Here is a 23,223-nt window from a genome sequence, read left to right as displayed (position 1 = left end):
GTACTGTACGTGGGCTAATTGGAAGGTCACATGAAGTTAGGAGCTCTGTAGCAACTGACTGTGCAGAAAGTCTTTGCACTATGCTGACCTCTCTGTCAGTTTACGTGGCCTACCACTTGGTGGCTGAGTTGCTGTTGTTCCCAAACTCTTCCATTTTCTTATAATAAAGCGGACAGTTGAATTTGGAGCACATTTTGAAACAAATGCAATTGTATTGTCAGAGTTTAATACAGAATTTTTTTTTAAATGTTTTATTTGAGCGTACTTTATTTATTTGGTCAAAACGATGTACACTAACCAAATTCTTACTGTACGTAGTTTTGAGTATTGTCGTAGTATTTTTGGTTTACTCATCTTTGACCTGATCACTGACCGTAAAAGAACCAGGTCACCATCCACGGTTAAGGTGCGGTTAAAGTAAATGATAAAAACATAAATAAATAATAAACCATAATTATTCTGATATTTTTTGTGATTAAGTACATGATTTAACTTGTTATTTTTAACAGCCCACATTTTAAACAATATTTAACTAGGACTGGTTTTGACCGAAATTATATATATTTTTATGTGCTTTGTTTGTTTCTAAAATGTTTTATTTTGATGAATCAATGTAATGTGCTTAGTGGCAACAAGGTGATGGTAAAAAAAATACATTTGACAGCCCAAGACTCACCCAGTGTTCTGAAAAAATTCATATTTGCCTTACTTTTTTTTGGAAATTGTGCCTACCATTCACAGTTCTTATGTAAGACAAGAACATATTTTTCAATTTTTCTGCATTCTAAATAGTAAATAAATGCAATCAAAAGTCAGCTTACAATGGAGCCTGTGTGAGTCTGCCTATAAAGCCCTTAAACAAACATCCAAGTACCTCCATTAAGGTTGTATATACATGATGTAAGTATATTTGTGATTTATAATAACATTTAATATTTATGTATTTTGATTATTTTAAGCATTCATTTCAAAAACGCACCAGTGTTCACTTTTTTCCCCCAACATCACTGTATATTCCTCAATGCAGACTTCACGACAGCCAAAAAAACATAATAAAACATCACTTACTGTACAATGTCTGCTGTCATTAGGATGCCGATTGATAGAAGCTTGTTAAACTCCCGTTTGGATGAAGAACGACTCATAATCCTTGTGAAGAAAAGGGCGGTGGAACCAAGCGTCTTTTCGTGTTGTTCTCGACATTTTTGGGTCGACATTGGCTGTCAAATTGTACCAACTTATCGGATTACGTCCTCATCCTTCTACTATCCAGGTGAAATGCACGATTTATGATCTGCAATAAACTCCCACGAGCAAGGAAGCGAGGAAGCAGCTCATCTGTGAATAATATAAATACAGTCTATTATACATCATTATTCACATGTGAATAATATAAATACAGTCTATTATACATCATTATTAACATGTGAATAATATAAATACAGTCTAATATACATCATTATTCGCATGTGAATAATATAAATAAAGTCTACTATACAGCATTATTCACATGTGAAAAATATAAATACAGTCTATTATACAGCATTATTCACATGTGAATAATTAAATACAGTGTATTATACAGCATTATTCACATGTGAATAATATAAATACAGTCTATTATACAGCATTATTCACATGTGCATAATATAAATACAGTCTATTATACAGCATTATTCACATGTGAATAATATAAATAGTCTATTTTACAGCATTATTCACTTGTGAATAATATAAATACAGTCAATTATACAGCATTATTCACATGTGAATAATATAAATACAGTCTATCATACAGCATAATTCACATGTGAATAATATACATATAGTCTATTATACAGCATTAGTCACATGTGAATAATATAAATACAGTCTATTATACAGCATTATTCACATGTGAATATAAATACAGTCTATTATACAGGATTATTCACATGTGAATAATATAGATACAGTCTATTATACAGCATTATTCACATGTGAATAATAAAAAATACAGTCTATTATACAGCATTATTCACATGTGAATAATATAAATAAAGTCTATTATACAGCATTATTCACATGTGAATAATATAAATACAGTCTATTATACAGCATTATTCACATGTGAATAATATAAATACAGTCTATTATACAGCATTATTCACATGTGAATAATAGAATTACAGTCTATTATACAGCATTATTCACGTGTGAATAATATAAATACAGTCTATTATACAGTATTATTCACGTGTGAATAATATAAATACAGTCTATTATACAGCATAATTCACATGTGAATAATATACATATAGTCTACTATACAGCATTATTCACATGTGAATAATATAAATACAGTATTATACAGCACTATTCACATGTGAATAATATAAATACAGTCTATCATTCACATGTGAATAACATAAATACAGTCTATTATACAGCATTATTCACATGTGAATAATATAAATACAGTCTATTATACAGCACTATTCACATGTGAATAATATAAATACAGTCTATCATACAGCATTATTCACATGTGAATAATATAAATACAGTCAATTATACAGCATTATTCACATGTGAATAATATAAATACAGTCTATCATTCACATGTGAATAACATAAATACAGTCTATTATACAGCATTATTCACATGTGAATAATATAAATACAGTCTATTATACAGCATTATTCACATGTGAATAATATAAATAGTCTATTTTACAGCATTATTCACATGTGAATAATATAAATACAGTCAATTATACAGCATTATTCACATGTGAATAATATAAATACAGTCTATCATACAGCATAATTCACATGTGAATAATATACATATAGTCTATTATACAGCATTAGTCACATGTGAATAATATAAATACAGTCTATTATACAGCATTATTCACATGTGAATAATATAAATACAGTCTATTATACAGGATTATTCACATGTGAATAATATAGATACAGTCTATTATACAGCATTATTCACATGTGAATAATAAAAAATACAGTCTATTATACAGCATTATTCACATGTGAATAATATAAATAAAGTCTATTATACAGCATTATTCACATGTGAATAATATAAATACAGTCTATTATACAGCATTATTCACATGTGAATAATATAAATACAGTCTATTATACAGCATTATTCACATGTGAATAATAGAATTACAGTCTATTATACAGCATTATTCACGTGTGAATAATATAAATACAGTCTATTATACAGTATTATTCACGTGTGAATAATATAAATACAGTCTATTATACAGCATAATTCACATGTGAATAATATACATATAGTCTACTATACAGCATTATTCACATGTGAATAATATAAATACAGTATTATACAGCACTATTCACATGTGAATAATATAAATACAGTCTATCATTCACATGTGAATAACATAAATACAGTCTATTATACAGCATTATTCACATGTGAATAATATAAATACAGTCTATTATACAGCACTATTCACATGTGAATAATATAAATACAGTCTATCATACAGCATTATTCACATGTGAATAATATAAATACAGTCAATTATACAGCATTATTCACATGTAAATAATATAAATACAGTCTATTATACAGCATTATTCACATGTGAATAATAAAAAATACAGTGTATTATACAGCATTATTCACATGTGAATAATATAAATACAGTCTATTATACAGCATTATTCACATGTGAATAATATAAATACAGTCTATTATACAGTCAAAAAGGAACATATGCATTATCCAGTCAAAGTACAAGCCATGGACAGTTCACACTTTCATTGTTTTTTTGTTTTTTTTATTGGCTCTGCTGTAAGCTGACTTTTATTTACGTTTATTTACAAGTTAGAATGCATTAAAAAAAAATACATCCGTCGCCATGTCTTTCAAAAGGATTGTGAACGATAAGCAAAACATTTTCTAAAGTTCAGCTCCCCTGTAAGGACAGCATCAGGTTGTTTAAAATTATACTTTAAGCCAATAAACTGTAGATACTTATAATTATTTACTGGTTTTGAACCAGAAACGTTAATGAGAGTACATGCTGGCTGATATACTGCACACTAGATACAGTATATCCCTCGATAAAGAACATCGAGTGATAACATCATAAAAATATAATCAAGTTTATGATTTAACCTCTCCCTAATATAACATCTGGGGGGAAAAATATGAATAATTGGATACATTTGTAGAGTGTGTGTTGGGCTACAATAACCCGGGCCGCACTTTAGACACCCCTGAATGAATGTCCATCCATCCATATGCGGTTCAGCAGCCTAAGCAGGGAAGCCCAGACTTCCCTCTCCCCAGCCACTTCGTCCAGCTCTTCCCGAGGGATCCCGAGGCGTTCCCAGGCCAGCCGGGAGACATAGTCTTCCCAACATGTCCTGGGTCTTCCCCGTGGGCTCCGACCGGTCGGACGTGCCCGAAACACCTCCCTAGGGAGGCGTTCGGGTGGCATCCTGACCAGATGCCCGAACCACCTCATCTGGCTCCTCTCCATGTGGAGGAGCAGTGGCTTTACTTTGAGCACCTCCCAGATGGCAGAGCTTCTCACCCGATCTCTAAGGGAGAGCCCCGCCACCCAGCGGAGGAAACTCATTTCGGCCGCTTGTACCCGTGATCTTGTCCTTTCGGTCATAACCCAAAGCTCATGACCATAGGTGAGGATGGGAACGTAGACCGACCGGTAAATTGAGAGCTTTGACTTCCGGCTCAGCTCCTTCTTCACCACAACGGATCGATACAGCGTCCGCATTACTGAAGACGCCGCACCGATCCGCCTGTCGATCTCACGATCCACTCTTCTCTCACTCGTGAACAAGACTCTGAGGTACTTGAACTCCTCCACTTGGGGCAAGAACCGGAGATGGCACTCCACCCTTTTCCGGGCGAGAACCACGGACTCGGACTTGGAGGTGCTGATTCCCATCCCAGTCGCTTCACACTCGGCTGCGAACCGATCCAGTGAGAGCTGAAGATCCTGGTCAGATGAAGCCACATCAGGACCACATCATCTGCAAAAAGCAGAGACCTAATCCTCCAGCCACCAAACCAGATCCCCTCAACGCCTTGACTGCGCCTAGAAATTCTGTCCATAAAAGTTATGAACAGAATCGGTGACAAAGGGCAGCCTTGGCGCAGTCAACCCTCACTGGAAACGGGTCCGACTTACTGCCGGCAATGCGGACCAAGCTCTGACACTGATCATACAGGGAGCGGACCGCCACAATCAGACAGTCCGATCCCTTAATGAATGTCTTCCCTCATTTTTCTTTTTGTTGGGGACGGCGTGGCGCGGTTGGGAGAGTGGCTGTACCAGCAACCTGAGGGATCCTGGTTCAATCCCCACCTTCTACCAACCTCGTCTCGTCCGTTGTGTCCTTGAGCAAGACACTTCACCCTGGCTCTTGATGGGTCGTAATTAGGGCCTTGCATGGCAGCTCCCGCCATCAGTGTGTGAATGGGTGAATGTGGAAATAGTGTTAAAGCACTTTGAGTACCTTGAAGGTAGAAAAGCGCTATACAAGTATAACCCATTTACCATTTATTGTTACCTCCACTGTCATCATACCACATTCACCCAGCACCCCTCCGTGTGTCCATCCAAGATGTCTATTAGCTCATAAGTTTGGATGCTGCCACCTCAGTGTGACAAGCAAACTCAGTCTTTCCCCCAAGAACCCACACACACAAACGGGACTGTGGGCAAGAGTCAACAGTAAGTGCTGACCGTGTGTGTGTGTGTGTGTGTGTGTGTGTGCAGACCGCACATGGAACTACGGTAGCCTCTTATATAATAGGTGTGAAAGTATAGCTGTCAGCCAGAATTCCAGGTGTGTTTGTACTTCCATTGTGGATATGACCGGCACAGGTGTTCTCATTCCTCATTTCCGGTGATAAGGTCAAGAGTGCATGGACGTGTTGTCGTCAAGTGTGCAGGACGCTGAATTTTAAGGTTATGTGAAAGCAAAGCACAGTGGGCAAGTAAGGAAGGAGGAAAGACAGATGTGAGAAAGTTGTGGGTTTTTTCCCTCTGAAGTAAAAACAGTTCTTGCTCCGCCTGGAGTAAGAACGTCGAGTGTGGTCTTGGCTCACCTTCAAACAGAAGCCTGCACTGCAAAAAGTCAGTGTATAAAAACAAGAAAAAATAATACAAAAATCAGGGGTATTTTATTTGAACTAAGCAAAATTATCTGCCAATAGAACAAGAAAATGTGGCTTGTCAAGACTTTCCAAAACAGGTAAAATTAGCTAACCTCAATGAACCCAAAAATAGCTTAAAGGGGAACATTATCAGCAATCCGCTATTTTCTCAAACACCGAGTCAAATCAGCTCTGTTACTTTCCGTTTTTTCGACTGTTTTCCGTACCTTGGAGACATCATGCCTCGTCGGTGTGTTGTCGGAGGGTGTAACAACACGAACAGGGAAGGATTCAGGTTGCACCAGTGGCCCAAAGATGCGAAAGTGGCAAGAAATTGGACGTTTGTTCCGCACACTTTACCGACGAAAGCTATGCTACGACAGAGATGGCAAGAATGTGTGGATATCCTGCGACACTCAAAGCAGATGCATTTCCAACGATAAAGTCAAAGAAATCTGCCGCCAGACCCCCATTGAATCTGCCGGAGTGTGTGAGCAATTCAGGGACAAAGGACCTCGGTAGCACGGCAAGCAATGGCGGCAGTTTGTTCCCGCAGATGAGCGAGCTAAACCCCCTATCGACCCTAGCTTCCCTGGCCTGCTGACATCAACTCCAAAACTGGACAGATCAGCTTTCAGGAAAAGAGAGCGGATGAGGGTATGTCTACAGAATATATTAATTGATGAAAATTAGGCTGTCTGCACTCTCAAAGTGCATGTTGTTGCCAAATGTATTTCATATGCTGTAAACCTAGTTCATAGTTGTTAGTTTCCTTTAATGCCAAACAAACACATACCAATCGTTGGTTAGAAGGCGATCGCCGAATTCGTCCTCGCTTTCTCCCGTGTCGCTGGCTGTCGTGTCGTTTTCGTCGGTTTCGCTTGCATACGGTTCAAACCGATATGGCTCAATAGCTTCAGTTTCTTCTTCAATTTCGTTTTCGCTACCTGCCTCCACACTACAACCATCCGTTTCAATACATGCGTAATCTGTTGAATCGCTTAAGCCGCTGAATTCCGAGTCTGAATCCGAGCTAATGTCGCTATAGCTTGCTGTTCTTTCCGCCATGTTTGTTTGTGTTGGCTTCACTATGTGACGTCACAGGAAAATGGATGGGTGTTTATAACGATGGTTAAAATCAGGCACTTTGAAGCTTTTTTTAGGGATATTGCGTGATGGGTAAAATTTAAAAAAAAACTTCGAAAAATATAATAAGCCACTGGGAACTGATTTTTAATGGTTTTAACCATTCTGAAATTGTGATAATGTTCCCCTTTAAAATAAGTATATTCTCACTAATAACAACTGTACTACCGTATTTTTCGGAGTATAAGTCGCACCGGAGTATAAGTCGCACCTGCCGAAAATGCATGATAAAAAAGGAAAAAAACATATAAGTCGCACAACTTTGAAAAAAACTGCGACTAATAGTCCGAAAAATACGGTACTATACGAGTACATATTTTTTATTGTTTCATTGAAAATAAAACAGCAAAGTCCATTTGGCTGTCGTCTGTTTTAATTATGAGACACAATTGTGTCAAAGTCATGATTTTTCAAAGTAGTTTTATACTTGTGAGTGTTGATGACACAGCTTTGCAACAGTTGATATTCTAGTTTCAAGCATGTTTTACTCAATATAGGTCATCAAATCTCAGCAACAAGCTGTAATATCTTACTGAGATCATTTAGGACCAAAACCCTTAAAACAAGTAAAACACTCTAACATAAAATCTTTTGTATGGCCGCGCAAGTCCCGCGATGCCCGAAATGTCCATAACACACCCAGCCAAGTCCCACGGGGAGGGGGGGGGGGGGGGATAAAAGTTGGAAAGGTCGGCAAAAGTCCCAAAAATTTCCAAAATACCCAGGTTCGGGTCCCACAAGTCCCGCCGTAGGCCGGGATGCCCAAAATATCCAAAACGGGCCGAGCAAAGTCCCACGGGAAGGCGGGGAGAAAAGTGAGAAAAATCGTCAAAAGTCCCCAAAAATGTTCAAAATACCTACCCAGGTTCGAGTTGGGTAGGTATTTTGAACATTTTTAGGACTTTTGCCGACTTTTCCAACTTTCATCCCCCCTCCCTGTGGGACTCGGCTGGGTGTGTTATGGACATTTTGGGCATCCTGGGACTTGCGCGGCCGGTGGTGGGACTCGTGGGACTGGAACCCGGGGAGGTATTTTGGACAAAATTGGGACTTTTGACCATTTTGGCCGCCTTTTCCCCTCTTCTTCCCCGCCTTCCTGTGCACCATTGCTGGGTGTTTTGGACATTTGGACAAATATGGTTTCAAGCCTGTTTTACTCAATATAGGTCATCAAATCTCAGCAACAAGCTGTAATATCTTACTGAGATCATTTCGGACCAAAACACTTAAAACAAGTAAAACACTAACATAAAATCTGCATAGTGAGAAGAATTATCTTATCAGACAGAAAATAAGCAAATATAACCCTTATTTGAGATATTTCATCTTACTTAGATTTCAGTTTTTGCAGTGTGGGAAATGTGCTACCATGATAGTTTATATTTAGAGCATCACAATCACATTCGGGTGTTGATTCCAAGTCTCCATTAATGAAGTTATTCACCAGTACCCCCAAAAAAACACAATGGTGCAGAATAGTAACTTTACTGCCACCCTGTGGTCAAATGTAAGTGTGAGGAAGTGAAGCTCCAGCAGTGGAAACTCATCAGGATCAACATACCTTTCTGTCAGCGAGCCAGCGTGACTTTCCCTAACAAGCATTGAGCAGCTTTACGCTTCGGCGAGCCGACCGCGGTCACGTTGGGTGTGCGTGACAGCCAGTCAATCAATGAGTTTGTCAGCCGGACACAGAGCTGGCCAACTGCTCCACAAAATCAGTTCCGATACAATCCCAATAGTTGATCTCAGATCTCGCGTTTTGTTAGTCTTCTCAATAAAATCTACACTATATTGCCAAAAGTATTTGGCCACCTGCCTTGACTCACATATGACCATTAAGTGCCATCCCATTCCTAACCCATAGGGTTCAATATGACTTGATTGTCTTGCTGAAATAAGCAGGGGCGTCCATGGTAACATTGCTTGCATGGCAACATATGTTGCTCCAAAACCTGTATGTACCTTTCAGCATTAATGGCACCTTCACAGATGTGTAAGTTACCCATGTCTTGGGCACTAATACACCCCCATACCATCACACATGCTGGCTTTTCAACTTTGTGCTTATAACAATCTGGATGGTTGTTTTCCTCTTTGGTCCGGAGGACACAACGTCCACAGTTTCCAAAAACAATTTGAAATGTGGACTCGTCAGACCACAGAACACTTTTCCACTTTGTATCAGTCCATCTTAGATGAGCTCAGGCCCAGCGAAGCCGACGGCGTTTCTGAGTGTTGTTGATAAACGGTTTTCGCCTTGCATCGGAGAGTTTTAACTTGCACATACAGATGTAGCGACCAACTGTAGTTACTGACAGTGGGTTTCTGAAGTGTTCCTGAGCCCATGTGGTGATATCCTTTACACACTGATATCGATTGTTGATGCAGTACAGCCTGAGGGATCGAAGGTCACGGGCTTAGCTGCTTACGTGCAGTGATTTCTCCAGATTCTCTGAACCCTTTGATGATATTACGGACCGTAGATGGTGAAATCCCTAAATTCCTTGCAATAGCTGGTTGAGAAAGGTTTTTCTTAAACTGTTCAACAATTTGCTCACGCATTTGTTGACAAAGTGGTGACCCTCGCCCCATCCTTGTTTGTGAATGACTGAGCATTTAATGGAATCTACTTTTATACCCAATCATGGCACTCACCTGTTCCCAATTTGCCTGTTCACCTGTGGGATGTTCCAAATAAGTGTTTGATGAGCATTCCTCAACTTTATCAGTATTTATTGCCACCTTTCCCAACTTCTTTGTCACGTGTTGCTGGCATCAAATTCTAAAGTTACTGATTATTTGCAAAAAAGAAAATGTTTATCAGTTTGAACATCAAATATGTTGTCTTTGTAGCATATTCAACTGAATATGGGTTGAAAATGATTCGCAAATCATTGTATTCCGTTTATATTTACATCTAACACAATTTCCCAACTCATATGGAAACGGGGTTTGTACATTAGAGCAGTGGTCCTCTATTATTTTTCTGTCATGCCCCCAGAGGGGATAGACATTTTTATAGATTGAACACAATCACAGAGTTTGTACGGACAAAAAAGCACGGCCAGGCATTAGAAAATTAAGGATAATCTGGAGTTTATCATGCAGAGCATGTTGAAAATGTGACGCTATTTGAAAAGTTACTTTTTGTCTGCAGCTCTACTTGCATACAATAAATTCCTATAATGATAGTGTACTATTTAAAAAAAAAAAGCTGATGTTGCTGACTTTTTTTATTGCTTGATTTTAGTCTGTTTTTTTTTTTTTCAAAAACAAACAAGCAAATTGAAATAGAAGATATAGAACCTCAAAAGAATACCATTTCCTGCCCCTCGTTGTTTTCCAGAGCATTCCTGGAATGACGGGTGTGTGTATTTTAAGGTGGACATTTATCCTAGCTGGTGATTTGGGGCCACTGTGGTTTGCAAAGCTGTGTGTGTGTGTGTGTGTGTGTGTGTGTGTGTGTGTGTGTGTGTGTGTGTGTGTGTGTGTGTGTGTGTGTGTGTGTGTTTCTCTAGGGAACATTCAGCACGTATTTCCCCGGGAAGCTCACATTGTAATTACAGTCTTCATGGAAGAATATTCTTTTAACTTCTGGGGTGTCACCACTTCACTGTGTTTTTGCATTTGCTGAGACTCTATTTAAATGATAAACGTCAACAAAATGTGCACAGCATGTGCAGAAAATCAATTCCATAGTGGCCATGAAATTATTTGGTGATAAGATTCGCAAAAGTTGTTCAACGAAGGTTTGAAATAAAGGGTTTAATAATCTTTCAGTTGTTAAAGGCCTACTGAAACCCACTACTACCGACCACGCAGTCTGATAGTTTATATATCAATGATGAAATCTTAACATTGCAACACATGCCAATACGGCCGGGTTAGCTTACTAAAGTGCAATTTTAAATTTTGCGCGAAATATCCTGCTGAAAACATCTCGGTATGATGACGCCTGCGCGTGACGTCACGGATTGTGGAGGACATTTTGGGACAGCATGGTGGCCAGCTATTAAGTCGTCTGTTTTCATCGCAAAATTCCACAGTATTCTGGACATCTGTGTTGGTGAATCTTTTGCAATTTGTTCAATGAACAATGGAGACAGCAAAGAAGAAAGCTGTAGGTGGGGAGCGGTGTATTGCGGGTGGCTGCAGCAACATAAACACAGCCGGTGTTTCATTGTTTACATTCCCGGAAGATGACAGTCAAGCTTTACCATTGGCCTGTGGAGAACTGGGACAACAGAGACTCTTACCAGGAGGACTTTGAGTTGGATGCGCAGACGCGGTACCGTGAGTACGCATGCAGCTGCGGCTTCCAAACATTTGATCGCTTGCCCGTACGTGCGTGCCGCTATGTGCATGTCACGTACGTAACTTTGGGGACTTTGGGGAAATATATGTGCTGTATGAACTTTGGGGAGGTGAACGGTACTTTGGGCTGTGGGATTGAGTGTGTTGTGCAGGTGTTGGAGTTGTATTGGCGGGTTATATGGACGGGAGGGGGGAGGTGTTTGTTATGCGGGATTAATTTGTGGCATATTAAATATAAGCCTGGTTGTGTTGTGGCTAATAGAGTATATATATGTCTTGTGTTTATTTACTGTTTTAGTCATTCCCAGCTGAATATCAGGTCCCACCCGCCTCTCACAGCATCTTCCCTATCTGAATCGCTCCCACTGCCCTCTAGTCCTTCACTCTCACTTTCCTCATCCACGAATCTTTCATCCTCGCTCAAATTAATGGGGAAATCGTCGCTTTCTCGGTCCGAATCGCTCTCGCTGCTGGTGGCCATGATTGTAAACAATGTGCAGATGTGAGGAGCTCCACAACCTGTGACGTCACGCTACTCGTCTGCTACTTCCGGTACAGGCAAGGCTTTTTTTATCAGCGGCCAAAAGTTGCGAACTTTATCGTCGATGTTCTCTACTAAATCCTTTCAGCAAAAATATGGCAATATCGCGAAATGATCAAGTATGACACATAGAATGGACCTGCTATCCCCGTTTAAATAAGAAAATCGCATTTCAGTAGGCCTTTAAGGTGAGTTTTTAATAATTAATTGTTCACTTTTAATACACTTACAATACGGTAAGGTTACATTGTGCCATGATATGTGCAGAAAAGGCAACTGTAACAAAATACACTAAATTTACCTGCATTTAATGAATGCTCCCATCATGACATCACATGCAAGAGTTAGACAAAATATATTAGACTTGAATGAAATAATCACCATTTAGTCCCCAGGAACCTATAAATACAGTCAGGAGTCCGGGCTGAAAAAACCCCTACATTGCTAACTTAAAAAAAAAATAGCAGAAGCAAAAGTCACTGGACTATAAAATAAATATTAATTGCAAAAATATGGAGCCCAGCTGACCAAACGATATTTTGCAAGGACTGAATAAATAAAATTAGAGATGTCCGATAATGGCTTTTTTACCGATATCCGATATTCCGATATTGTCCAACTCTTATTACCGATTCCAATATCAACCGATACCGATATATACAGTCGTGGAGTCACAAAGTGCATTATTTTTTTTAACATGCCTCCAAAGAGCAGCTTGGAATTTGGGACATGCTCTCCCTGAGAGAGCATGAGGAGGTTGAGGTGGGTGGGGTTTGGGGAGCGGGGTTTTTGGGTAGGGGGTAGCGGGGGGTGTATATTGTAGTGTCCCGGAAGAGTTAGTGCTGCAAGGGTTTCTGGGTATTTGTTCTGTTGTGTTTATGTTGTGTTACGGTGCGGATGTTCTCCCGAAATGTGTTTGTCATTCTTGTTTGGTGTGGGTTCACAGTGTGGCGCATATTTGTAACAGTGTTAAAGTTGTTTATACGGCCACCCTCAGTGTGACCTGTATGGATGTTGACCAAGTATGTATTCACTGGTGTGTGTGAAAAGCCGTACATATTATGTGATTGGGCCGGCACGCAAAGGCAGTGCCTTCAAGGTTTATTGCCGCTCTGTACTTCTCGTCCGTGTACACTGCGGCTTTTTAAAAAGTCATAAATTTTACTTTTTGAAACGGATACCGATAATTTCCGTTATTACATTTTAAAATGTTTATTGGCCGATAATATCGGCAGTCCGATATTATCGGACATCTTTAATAAAAATGCAGCTGGGCGAATGTGAGGAGGGCTGACATACTACTGGTATGGTGTAAATACAAACCCCGTTTCCATATGAGTTGGGAAATTGTGTTAAATGTAAACATAAACTAAATAGTATTCACACGCCTGATTATTACACTGTGGGCCTAATCTACTAAAATCCAAATATGTGCTGAATAGCTTGTGCAAAGTTAAAAACACGTACTATTAGTGGGTGTGAAGCGGGCGATGTACTAAGACTGTGTGCACACTTGATTACAGGTGCAAAAGTAGTGCAGATCACCCGATTTAAAGGACGATTCTAGGGTTGTACGGTATACTGGTACTAGTCAAGTACTAATGAATCATAAACGGTACTATACCGCCTCAAAAAAGTACCGTTTCTCCCCTTTTATTAAAAAAAAAAACGGGCAGGGCAGCACGCCTTAGTCACGTCATGACATTGCTGGTTTACGAGCAGAGGAGCATGTTCGGCAGTGCACAATCACAGAGTACTTACAAGCAGACACAGTGTGAAGACAGGGAGAACGGACGCATTTTGGCTTAAAAACTAAAGATAAAGGTGAAGTTATAACACTGAAACGCCCTCAGGAAGAGGTGCTTTAAAACAGGGCTAGCTAGTTAGCGGCTAACGTCCATCTGCAGTGTTGCAGCTACTTCTAAATCACTAATCCTCGCCTCCATGGCGACAAATAAAGTCAGTTTCTTACGAGTATCATTATCACTGGAGGACGAGGAACAGCTAATCATGCTTCACTACACACCGTAGGAGGATACAATAGCTAACTGGTGTCACCGCTAACAAGCTGGCGCTTCACAATGTAAACAAACGCCATGGATGGATCTACACCTGACATCCACTGTAAAGATACCAAGTACAAGAGCGTATCGAGTCGATACTACTATGATTACGTCATCAGGAAATACATCCCTGGATACATGAGGACTTTGAATATGACCAATGTATGATCCTGTAACTACTTGGTATCGCATTGATACCCAAATGTGTGGTATCATCCAAAACTAATGTAAAGTATCAAACAACAGAAGAATAAGTGATTATTACATTTTAACAGAAATGTAGATAGAACATGTTAAAAGAGAAAGTAAGCAGATTTTAACAGTAAATGATTAATAATTCATTTTCTACCGCTTGTCCTTAATAATAGGTAGATAAATGACACAATATGTTACTGCATATGTCAGCAGACTAATTAGGAGTCTTTGTTTGTTTACTTACTACTAAAAGACAAGTTGTCTTGTATGTTCACTATTTTATTTAAGGACTAAATTACAATAAGAAACATATGTTTAATGTACCCTAAGATTTTTGTTAAAATAAAGCCAATAATGACATTTTTAGTGGTCCCCTTTATTTAGAAAAGTATCAAAAAGTATCGAAACACACTTTGGTACCGGTACCAAAATATTGGTATCGTTACAACACTAGTGTGCACCAGTGACGTGCGGTCACTGGAGGCAGGTGAGGCCGGGCTTCACCTGCCATCATGGAAAGAAAAAAAAATGTAAAAAGAAAAAAAATTTATTAAATTGTTATATGTATTCAGTGATTATACTATAAAGTTATTTTCCATTTAATTTAACCAGCTTTAGATTATTTTTATTCAAAATCGCTGAATTTTCACATTTGCCGTTCAAATACTGAGAAGAGACGGTGCGGTGATCAGCAGCCAGTCGAGGCACGTCACTCAGTGCCTCACCATGGATTGCGCAATGACTCGGCTAACTGCTGGCCTGCTGTGCAGTGAGACCATATTGCTATATGAATTATATTATACATTTCCACAGTTTAGTTAGCTGAGGTATATAATGTACAGTGTATTTAGTCAACAACTGTATGTGTGTAACGTATTTCTTGTGCTGAGCAATCATAAAACTGCTGCAAAAGACGCACTGTGTGAGGCTTGCAGTAATCCCGACTCCTGGTGCCGGTTAATGCACCCCCAGCCGCAGAATGCACCCCCCGACGGGAGCGCCACACCAACCAAAGCCCACACCCAAACCCTCCACGTGCAAGACCGAATCCACCCCAAAAAAGTCACTTAACAAGAAGCCAAAAAGTGCAAAAACAACAATGCTCGCGCCGGAGGAGCCGTGAACGACTGCAGGGACACAACATTAGGTACACCTGCAGACTGCAGTACAGATTTCATATTTCATTCATTCACAACTCCTCCAACACCAACACCACTGTTCCCGCACTTATAAGTAAAGGTAAGACCATAATAACCTTTTTTTTAATTAAATGTGCTTTTTTGTGTGATACAGTTTGTATGTGTAAAGTTAAAGTTTAGTTAAAGTACCAATGATTGTCACACACACACTAGGTGTGGTGAAATTTGTCCTCTGCTTTTGACCCCCCTGGGAGGTGAGGGGAGCAGTGGCAGCGGCATAGAAACTGCATTGAAGTGCAGGTTGACAATAGTTTACATTTTAGCATTGTCAGGAAGATCGCGATAAGAGGGACGTGAAGGTAGGAACAGTCAGATGTCTGATGGGTGTTACGTTGATGTTGCAGCAATGCAATGTCCAGAGCACAATTATTGAGGTGGTGAAGAGTGAGGTAATAAGATGGTCCGGGGCAGCAAAGGGGCAGGCTGTTCATTTAGCAGTCTCACAGCCTGGGGATACAGACTGTGAGACATTCTGGTGGTCCTGGCGCGAATCGATCTATACCTCCTTCCAGAGGGTAGCAGGCTGAAGAGGCCATGTGCTGGGTGGTATCTGATGTTGTGTACTCGCTTTAGGTAGTGAGTTTTGTACATGGCACTCATCTCTGGGAGTACCGTCCTTGTAATTTTCCCCGCCGCTTTAACCACTCGCTGGAGGGCCTGTTGGTTCGCTTTAGTGCAGCTAGCAAACCACACTAATAATCCGTAAGTGAGGACACTGCTGATGGCACAGTTGTAAAAGTTGACCATTGATTTCTGCGGAATGTTTGCGCATTTTAGTTTCCTCAAAAAAAAAAAAAGACGTTGTTGGGCCTTTCCGACTGTAGAAGCTGTGTTAATGTCCCAGCATAGATCTTCTGTTATGTTCACCCCTAAGAATTTGAAATGCTTGACCCTTTCTACGAGCATTACAAATTCTTAGGGGTGAACATAACAGCCCGATTGTAGCTGAGATAGGCTCCAGCAACCGCCCGCGACCCCAAAAATGGATGGATGGATCGATAAAAATCTGTGCAATTGCACAAATTCTCGCTGTTCAGGATTGTACCCCTCGACTTAAGTCCATCAGTGCGCGCCTTCATCCAAGATCCACACTTTGAGTGGAGCAACCCTTTGATGTCAGCGTTCCTTGTCAAAACTGGCCTTCCGCTTATTCTCCCATTTATTTGAGTACCAGCGCCCCAAGGAGGTGAAACATCATATTGCACTTGAAATTTGGATGCAGTGTATAACACACATAATACGATGATAAAATAAACTTCTAGAAAGTTTGGATGCAGTCTATACCACAAATAATACAATGATAAAATAAACTTCTAGAAAGCTACACAATTTATCCTAAATGCTTCAGTTGAATACCCCTGGAAACATCCATTGAGATGATGTATTAACTATCAAACATCAAAACGCACATCTACAGATTGGAGAGCTCGCTTCTGTTTTGCTTGATCAGCCGTTTTACTGCCGTGTTAGAGGAAGCGTTTGGAAACAATTAAGGTATGTAACTAAACATTTAAAAAAATCTTTCTATGTAAATAACTAATTTCACAACATATACAGTAAATCTCTGGCTTATAGTCCAGTGGGCCTAATATATAGAAACTTTTTTTAAATGGGTGTGGCTTATTTACTGGTACGGTCTACACTGCAAAAACTAAAATCTAAGTAAGATTAAATATTTCAAATAAGGGTGATATTTGCTTATTTTCTGTCTGATAAGATCATTCTTCTCACTAAGCAGATTTTATGTTAGAGTGTTTTACTTGTTTTAAGTGTTTTGGTCCTAAATGATCTCAGTAAGATATTACAGCGCACTAATTGACTGAAAGAGCACGCACTTGACGCGATAATGTCATGTTATCGATGGAAAAATTCATTTTTAGACAATATGATTTGTCTGAGTGGCTAGGAGACCCCGAGAGTAACAAGCGGTTGCCTTGTTGTCTTTCCATTAAGAACAATAAACTACCTTTTAGTATAAGTTTGCTGGTTTCAAGAAATGTAACGCCGAGCGCATAACATTATGTCAAGATAATGGCACTAGCATTTACTTCATTTAAGAATATTTTTCAACATATTGAGCAAAAAGGTCAATTTTTTTTGTCTACCAAGAAAAGTGCACTTGTTATTGGTGAGAATATACTTATTTTAAGGTATTTTGGGGTTCATTGAGGTTAGGTAATTTTACTTGTTTTGGAAAATCTTGACAAGCCGAATTTTCTTGTTTTATTGGCAGATAATTTTGCTAAGAAATAAAATATTTTTGTTTGTTTTTTTCTTGTTTTTGAACACTGACTTTTTGCAGTGTTCGGAAAATACAATAGATCAAGTTTGTTTTAATACTCGCACATTTTTGGTAGATCAGGCCCCAAGAGTGAGGTCACTGATAACGGCTCACAAACGTTGTCCTAGTTAATGGGGTTAGGTCAGGACTCTCCATTTTGTCCACACCGGACTCCTTCAACCATGCCTTTATGCATCTTTACTTTGTGTGCCTTTGTGCTAGTCATCCATAGCTGCAACATTATGTAAAATAATGCCACTTTCCGCAATAAAAATACAGATTAGGAGCAGAAAGCAAAGTAGGAGAGAAAGAATCATTTCTGTATCGAATTCTCCATCCACCATCATCCAGAGAGAGAGAGAGAGTTTGCCTCTGGGTCACTCCCAACAGTCTCATGTGATTGGTTCAAACTACACCACATGACTCTTTCCTATGCCCATATTTGGAGCTCAGGGTGGAGTAATGGAAAATGATCACCAAGGAGGTAAAAGGCCAGTGGTGAAGGGTTCACTCTGCAGGGGACTGTGGAGGAAAGTGTCACATTGATACATGGAGTAGTTACTATGTTTTTTTATCATGGCTGGCAATGTTAGTCAGCTCTGTCCTTTTAACTTAACAGCTTTCTGTAATTAGTTTTTGTTGTTGTTGTAAGGAGGCAAATGGCCAATGGACCTTCACATCACTTGGGGAAAGTTGCACCGTTTTTTTCGTAGTCAAGGCGACCGCATCACCTATTTACAGCGGGGGGGGGACCGACACCGCTTGGTTACTTCTGTGAATCTTGACGGCGGCGGCAAAAAAGAAAAAAAGAATGTCACAGCGATGTAACCTGAAGAGCCTGACAGCAGCTCTGTGTTGCTTCTACCACAAGAACTCTGTCATCAGTGCAAAGGTGAGGGAGAGAAACTGCACATATGCATGACTATGAGGACATGGTGTTTGTTTTTGCAGTAAATGTGGAGACATGCTGGGGTTTTGTTTTATAGATTTTGTCATTTCATCTTATTTTGCAGACTAACCAGGCAGTGCTGTAGCTCATTTGTTGTTGCTTAGAACAGTTTTTCAATCTTTTTTGAGCCAAGGCACGTTTTTTGCGGTGAAAAAATGCGAAGGCACACCACCAGCAGAAGTCATTAAAGTAAACAGTAAAAAGTCGTTGTCGCAATTGTTGGATATGACTTTAAAGCATAACCAAGCATGCATCACTATAGCTCTTGTCTCAAAGTAGGTGTACTGTCACCACTTGTTTGGAGTTGTTTGCTGTTTTCCTGTGTGTAGTGTTTTAGTTCTTGTCTTGCGCTCCTATTTTGGTGGCATTTTCTCTCTTTTTGGTATTTTCCTGTAGCAGTTTCGTGTCTTCCTTTGAGCGATATTTCCCGCATGTGCTTTGTTTTAGCAATCAAGAATATTTCAGTTGTCTTTATCCTTCTTCTATTCGAATGAAGTTTGTGGACGCCATCTCTGTAAGTCTTTGCTGTCGTCCAGCATTCTGTTTTTTGTTTACTTTGCAGCCAGTTCAGTTTTAGTTTCGTTAGAAGGTAGAAGCTCCAAAACAACCAAAGAAATGAAAAGTTTTGTCTGAGGAGACAAAAATGGAAAAACAGGGCTTACCCAGATAAAAGGACAGTCAGGATTTTGGTGGCTATTTCTCTTTTTTCTGTAATTTCCTGTAGCAGTTTTATGTCTTCCTTTGAGCGATATTTCCCGCATGTGCTTTGTTTTAGCAATCAAGAATATTTCAGTTGTCTTTATCCTTCTTCTATTCGAATGTACTTTGTGGACGCCATCTCTATAAGTCTTTGCTATTGTCCAGCATTCTGTTTTTTTGTTTACTTTGCAGCCAGTTCAGTTTTAGTTTTGTAAGAAGGTAGAAGCTCCAAAACAACCAAAGAAATGAAAAGTTTTGTCTGAGGAGACAAAAATGGAAAAACAGCGCGGTCAGGATTTTGGTGGCTATTTCTCTTTTTTCTGTATTTTCCTGTAGCAGTTTCATGTCTTCCTTTGAGCGATATTTCCCGCATCTACTTTGTTTTAGCAATCAATATTATTTCAGTTGTCTTTATCCTTCTTTGTGCAGACATTGTTGATTGTCATGTCATATTAGAATGTACTTTGTGGACGCCATCTCTGTAAGTCTTTGCTGTCGTCCAGCATTCTGTTTTTTTGTTTACTTTGCAGCCAGTTCAGTTTTAGTTTCGTTAGAAGGTAGAAGCTCCAAAACAACCAAAGAAATGAAAAGTTTTGTCTGAGGAGACAAAAATGGAAAAACAGCGCTTACCCGGATAAAAGGACAGTCAGGATTTTGGTGGCTTTTTCTCTTTTTTCTGTATTTTCCTGTAGCAGTTTCATGTCTTCCTTTGAGGGATATTTCCCGCATCTACTTTGTTATAGCAATCAAGAATATTTCAGTTGTCTTTATCCTTCTTTGTGCGGACATTGTTGATTGTCATGTCATGTTCGGATGTACTTTGTGGACGCCATCTCTGTAAGTCTTTGCTGTCGTCCAGCATTCTGTTTGTTGTTTACTTTGCAGCCAGTTCAGTTTTAGTTTCGTTCTGCATAGCCTTCCCTAACTTTTGGGATGATACAATGACTTACAACTAGTTAAATGACACCTCTGTCATGGCCTAAAGGGGTCTGTATCGATTTTACTGGCACTTATGGACATTGAGGAGGGTGGCAGGAACCCTGCCACACAAAACACTACAAATGTGCGGACCTGTTTTACGGCATACGTCATTCCGACCTTCCCATTCGTTAAAAAGATGGAAGTTGTTTCGAACCACTGCGTGCCGCCAGAAATCTAAAGGAAAAAAAAGGACACCTATGTGCAATTACTGCTATTACGGTAGAAGCTCCAAAACAACCAAAGAAATGAAAAGTTTTGTCTGAGGAGACAAAAATGGAAAAACAGCGCTTACCCGGATAAAAGGACAGTCAGGATTTGGTGGCTTTTTCTCTTTTTTCTGTATTTTCCTGTAGCAGTTTCATGTCTTCCTTTGAGCGATATTTCCCGCATCTACTTTGTTTTAGCAATCAATAATATTTCAGTTGCTTTTATCCTTCTTTGTGGGGACATTGTTGATTGTCATGTCATGTTCGGATGTACTTTGTGGACGCCATCTCTGTAAGTCTTTGCTGTCGTCCAGCATTCTGTTTTTTGTTTACTTTGCAGCCAGTTCAGTTTTAGTTTCGTTCTGCATAGCCTTCCCTAACTTTTGGGATGATACAATGACTCACAACTAGTTAAATGACACCTCTGTCATGGCCTAAAGGGGTCTGTATCGATTTTACTGGCACTTAGCGACATTGAGGAGGGTGGCAGGAACCCTGCCACACAAAACACTACAAATGTGCGGACTTGTTTTACGGCATGTCATTTTGGGATGTACATTGTGGACGCCGTCTTTGCTCCACAGTAAGTCTTTGCTGTTGTCCAGCATTCTGTTTTTGGTTATTTTGTAGCCATTAGTTTTCTGCATAGCCTTCCCTAAGCTTCAATGCCTTTTCTTAGGGGCACTCACCTTTTGTTTGTTTTTGGTTTAAGCATTAGACACCTTTTTACCTGCACCCTGCCTCCCGCTGATTCCGACATCTACAAAGCAATTAGCTACCTGCTGCCACCTACTGATATGGAAGAGTATTACACGGCTACTCTGCCGAGCTCGAGACAGCACCGACACTCAACAACAACACATCATTTGCAGACTATAATTACTGGTTTGGAAAAAATATTTTTAACCCAAATAGGGGAAATTAGATAATCTACCACGGCACACCAGTGTGAGATAGCAGTGTTTTTCAACCTTTTCGGAGCCAAGGCACATTTTTTTCATTGAAAAAATCCTGAGGCACACCACCAGCAGAAAACATAAAAAAATTAAACAATTGTTGGATATGAATTCAAACCATAACCAAGCATGCATGACTATAGTTCTTGTCTCAAAGTAGGTGTACTGTCACCACCTGTCACATCACGCCGTGACTTATTTGGAGTTTTTTGGTGTTTTCCTTAGTGTAGTGTTTTAGTTCTTGTCCTTTGCTCCTATTTTGTTGTTGATTGTCATGTCATGTACGGATGTACTTTGTGGGCGCCGTCTGCTGCGCCACGCGCTGTAAGTCTTTGCTGTCGTCCAGCATTCTGCTTTTGTTTACCAGTTCAGTTTTAGCCGATATTGACAGTAAAAAGTTGTTCTCGGAATTGTTGGATATAAATTCAAACCATAACCAAGCATGCATGACAATAGTTCTTGTCTCAAAGTAGGTGTACTGTCACCACCTGTCACATCACACCCTGACTTATTTGGAGTTTTTTGGAGTTTTCCTGTGTGTAGTGTTTTAGTTCTTGTCCTGCACTCCCATTTTGTTGTTGATTGTCATGTCATGTACGGATGTACTTTGTGGACACCGTCTGCTGCGCCATGCGCTGTAAGTCTTTGCTGTCGTCCAGCATTCTGCTTTTGTTTACCAGTTCAGTTTTAGCCGATATTGACAGTAAAAAAGTCGTTCTCGCAATTGTTGGATATGAATTCAAACCATAACCAAGCACGCGTCACTATAGCTCTTGTCTCAAAGTAAGTGTACTGTCACCACCTGTCACATCACGCCGTGACTTATTTTGAGTTTTTTGGAGTTTTCCTGTGTGTAGTGTTTTAGTTCTTGTCCTTTGCTCCCATCTTGTTGTTGTTGTCATGTCATATATGGATGTACTTTGTGGACGCCATCTGCTGCTCCACACACTGTAAGTCTTTGCTGTCGTCCATCATTCTGTTTTTGTTTACTAGTTCAGTTTTAGTTTCATTCTGCATAGCCTTCCCTAAGCTTCAATGCCTTTTCTTAGGGGCACTCGCCTTTTGTTTATTTTTGGTTTAAGCATCAGCTACTTTTTTACCTGCACACTGCCTCCCGCTGTCGTCACGACAAACCATGTTCCCGACATCCACAAAGCAAACCAGCTGCCACCTACTGATATGGAACATGGTTACTATACCGCACTCAACAACGGCACATTATTTGCGGATTCTAATGACTGGTTTGCATAAAATATTTTTAACCCAATTAGGTGAAATGACATCATCTCCCACGGCACACCAGACAATATCTCACGGCACAGTGGTTGAAAAAACACTGGTTTAGAGGAGCGTCTGCAGACAAGCCGGTCCTAATAAGCCTCCCTGAAGTGCCTGGTGACACTTCCAGCCTGGAAAAAAAAAAAAATCTAATCAAACTGAATGGTCCTCCTCTTTCCCCTCACTCTGTCTGGGAGTTGAACACTGAGCTTTTATTATGCGGACCAGACACCCGCATAAATGAGC

At 39.8% G+C, this 23,223-nt stretch overlaps 1 protein-coding gene across 2 annotated transcripts in view; it reads left to right on the top strand.

Moving 5' to 3' along the window:
- The window catches only part of bcar3 (BCAR3 adaptor protein, NSP family member), a 174,286-nt gene that overhangs the window by 73,199 nt on the left and 77,864 nt on the right, over positions 1-23,223 (top strand). Inside the window, exon 1 of one of the 2 annotated variants that reach the window (XM_072914711.1) lies at positions 18,160-18,800. The exons of the other annotated variant lie outside the window; for it this stretch is intronic. Coding sequence (XP_072770812.1) covers positions 18,720-18,800 — 81 coding nt within the window. The 5' untranslated portion in view covers positions 18,160-18,719. Of the gene's footprint in view, positions 1-18,159; positions 18,801-23,223 lie in introns of those variants that run through there. 2 annotated transcript variants of the gene reach the window in all.

The sequence above is a fragment of the Nerophis lumbriciformis genome, linkage group LG14 (genome assembly GCF_033978685.3).
Source record: "Nerophis lumbriciformis linkage group LG14, RoL_Nlum_v2.1, whole genome shotgun sequence".
NCBI classification, from domain to species: Eukaryota; Metazoa; Chordata; class Actinopteri; order Syngnathiformes; family Syngnathidae; genus Nerophis; species Nerophis lumbriciformis.
This window is presented reverse-complemented; position numbering and strand designations above follow the sequence as displayed.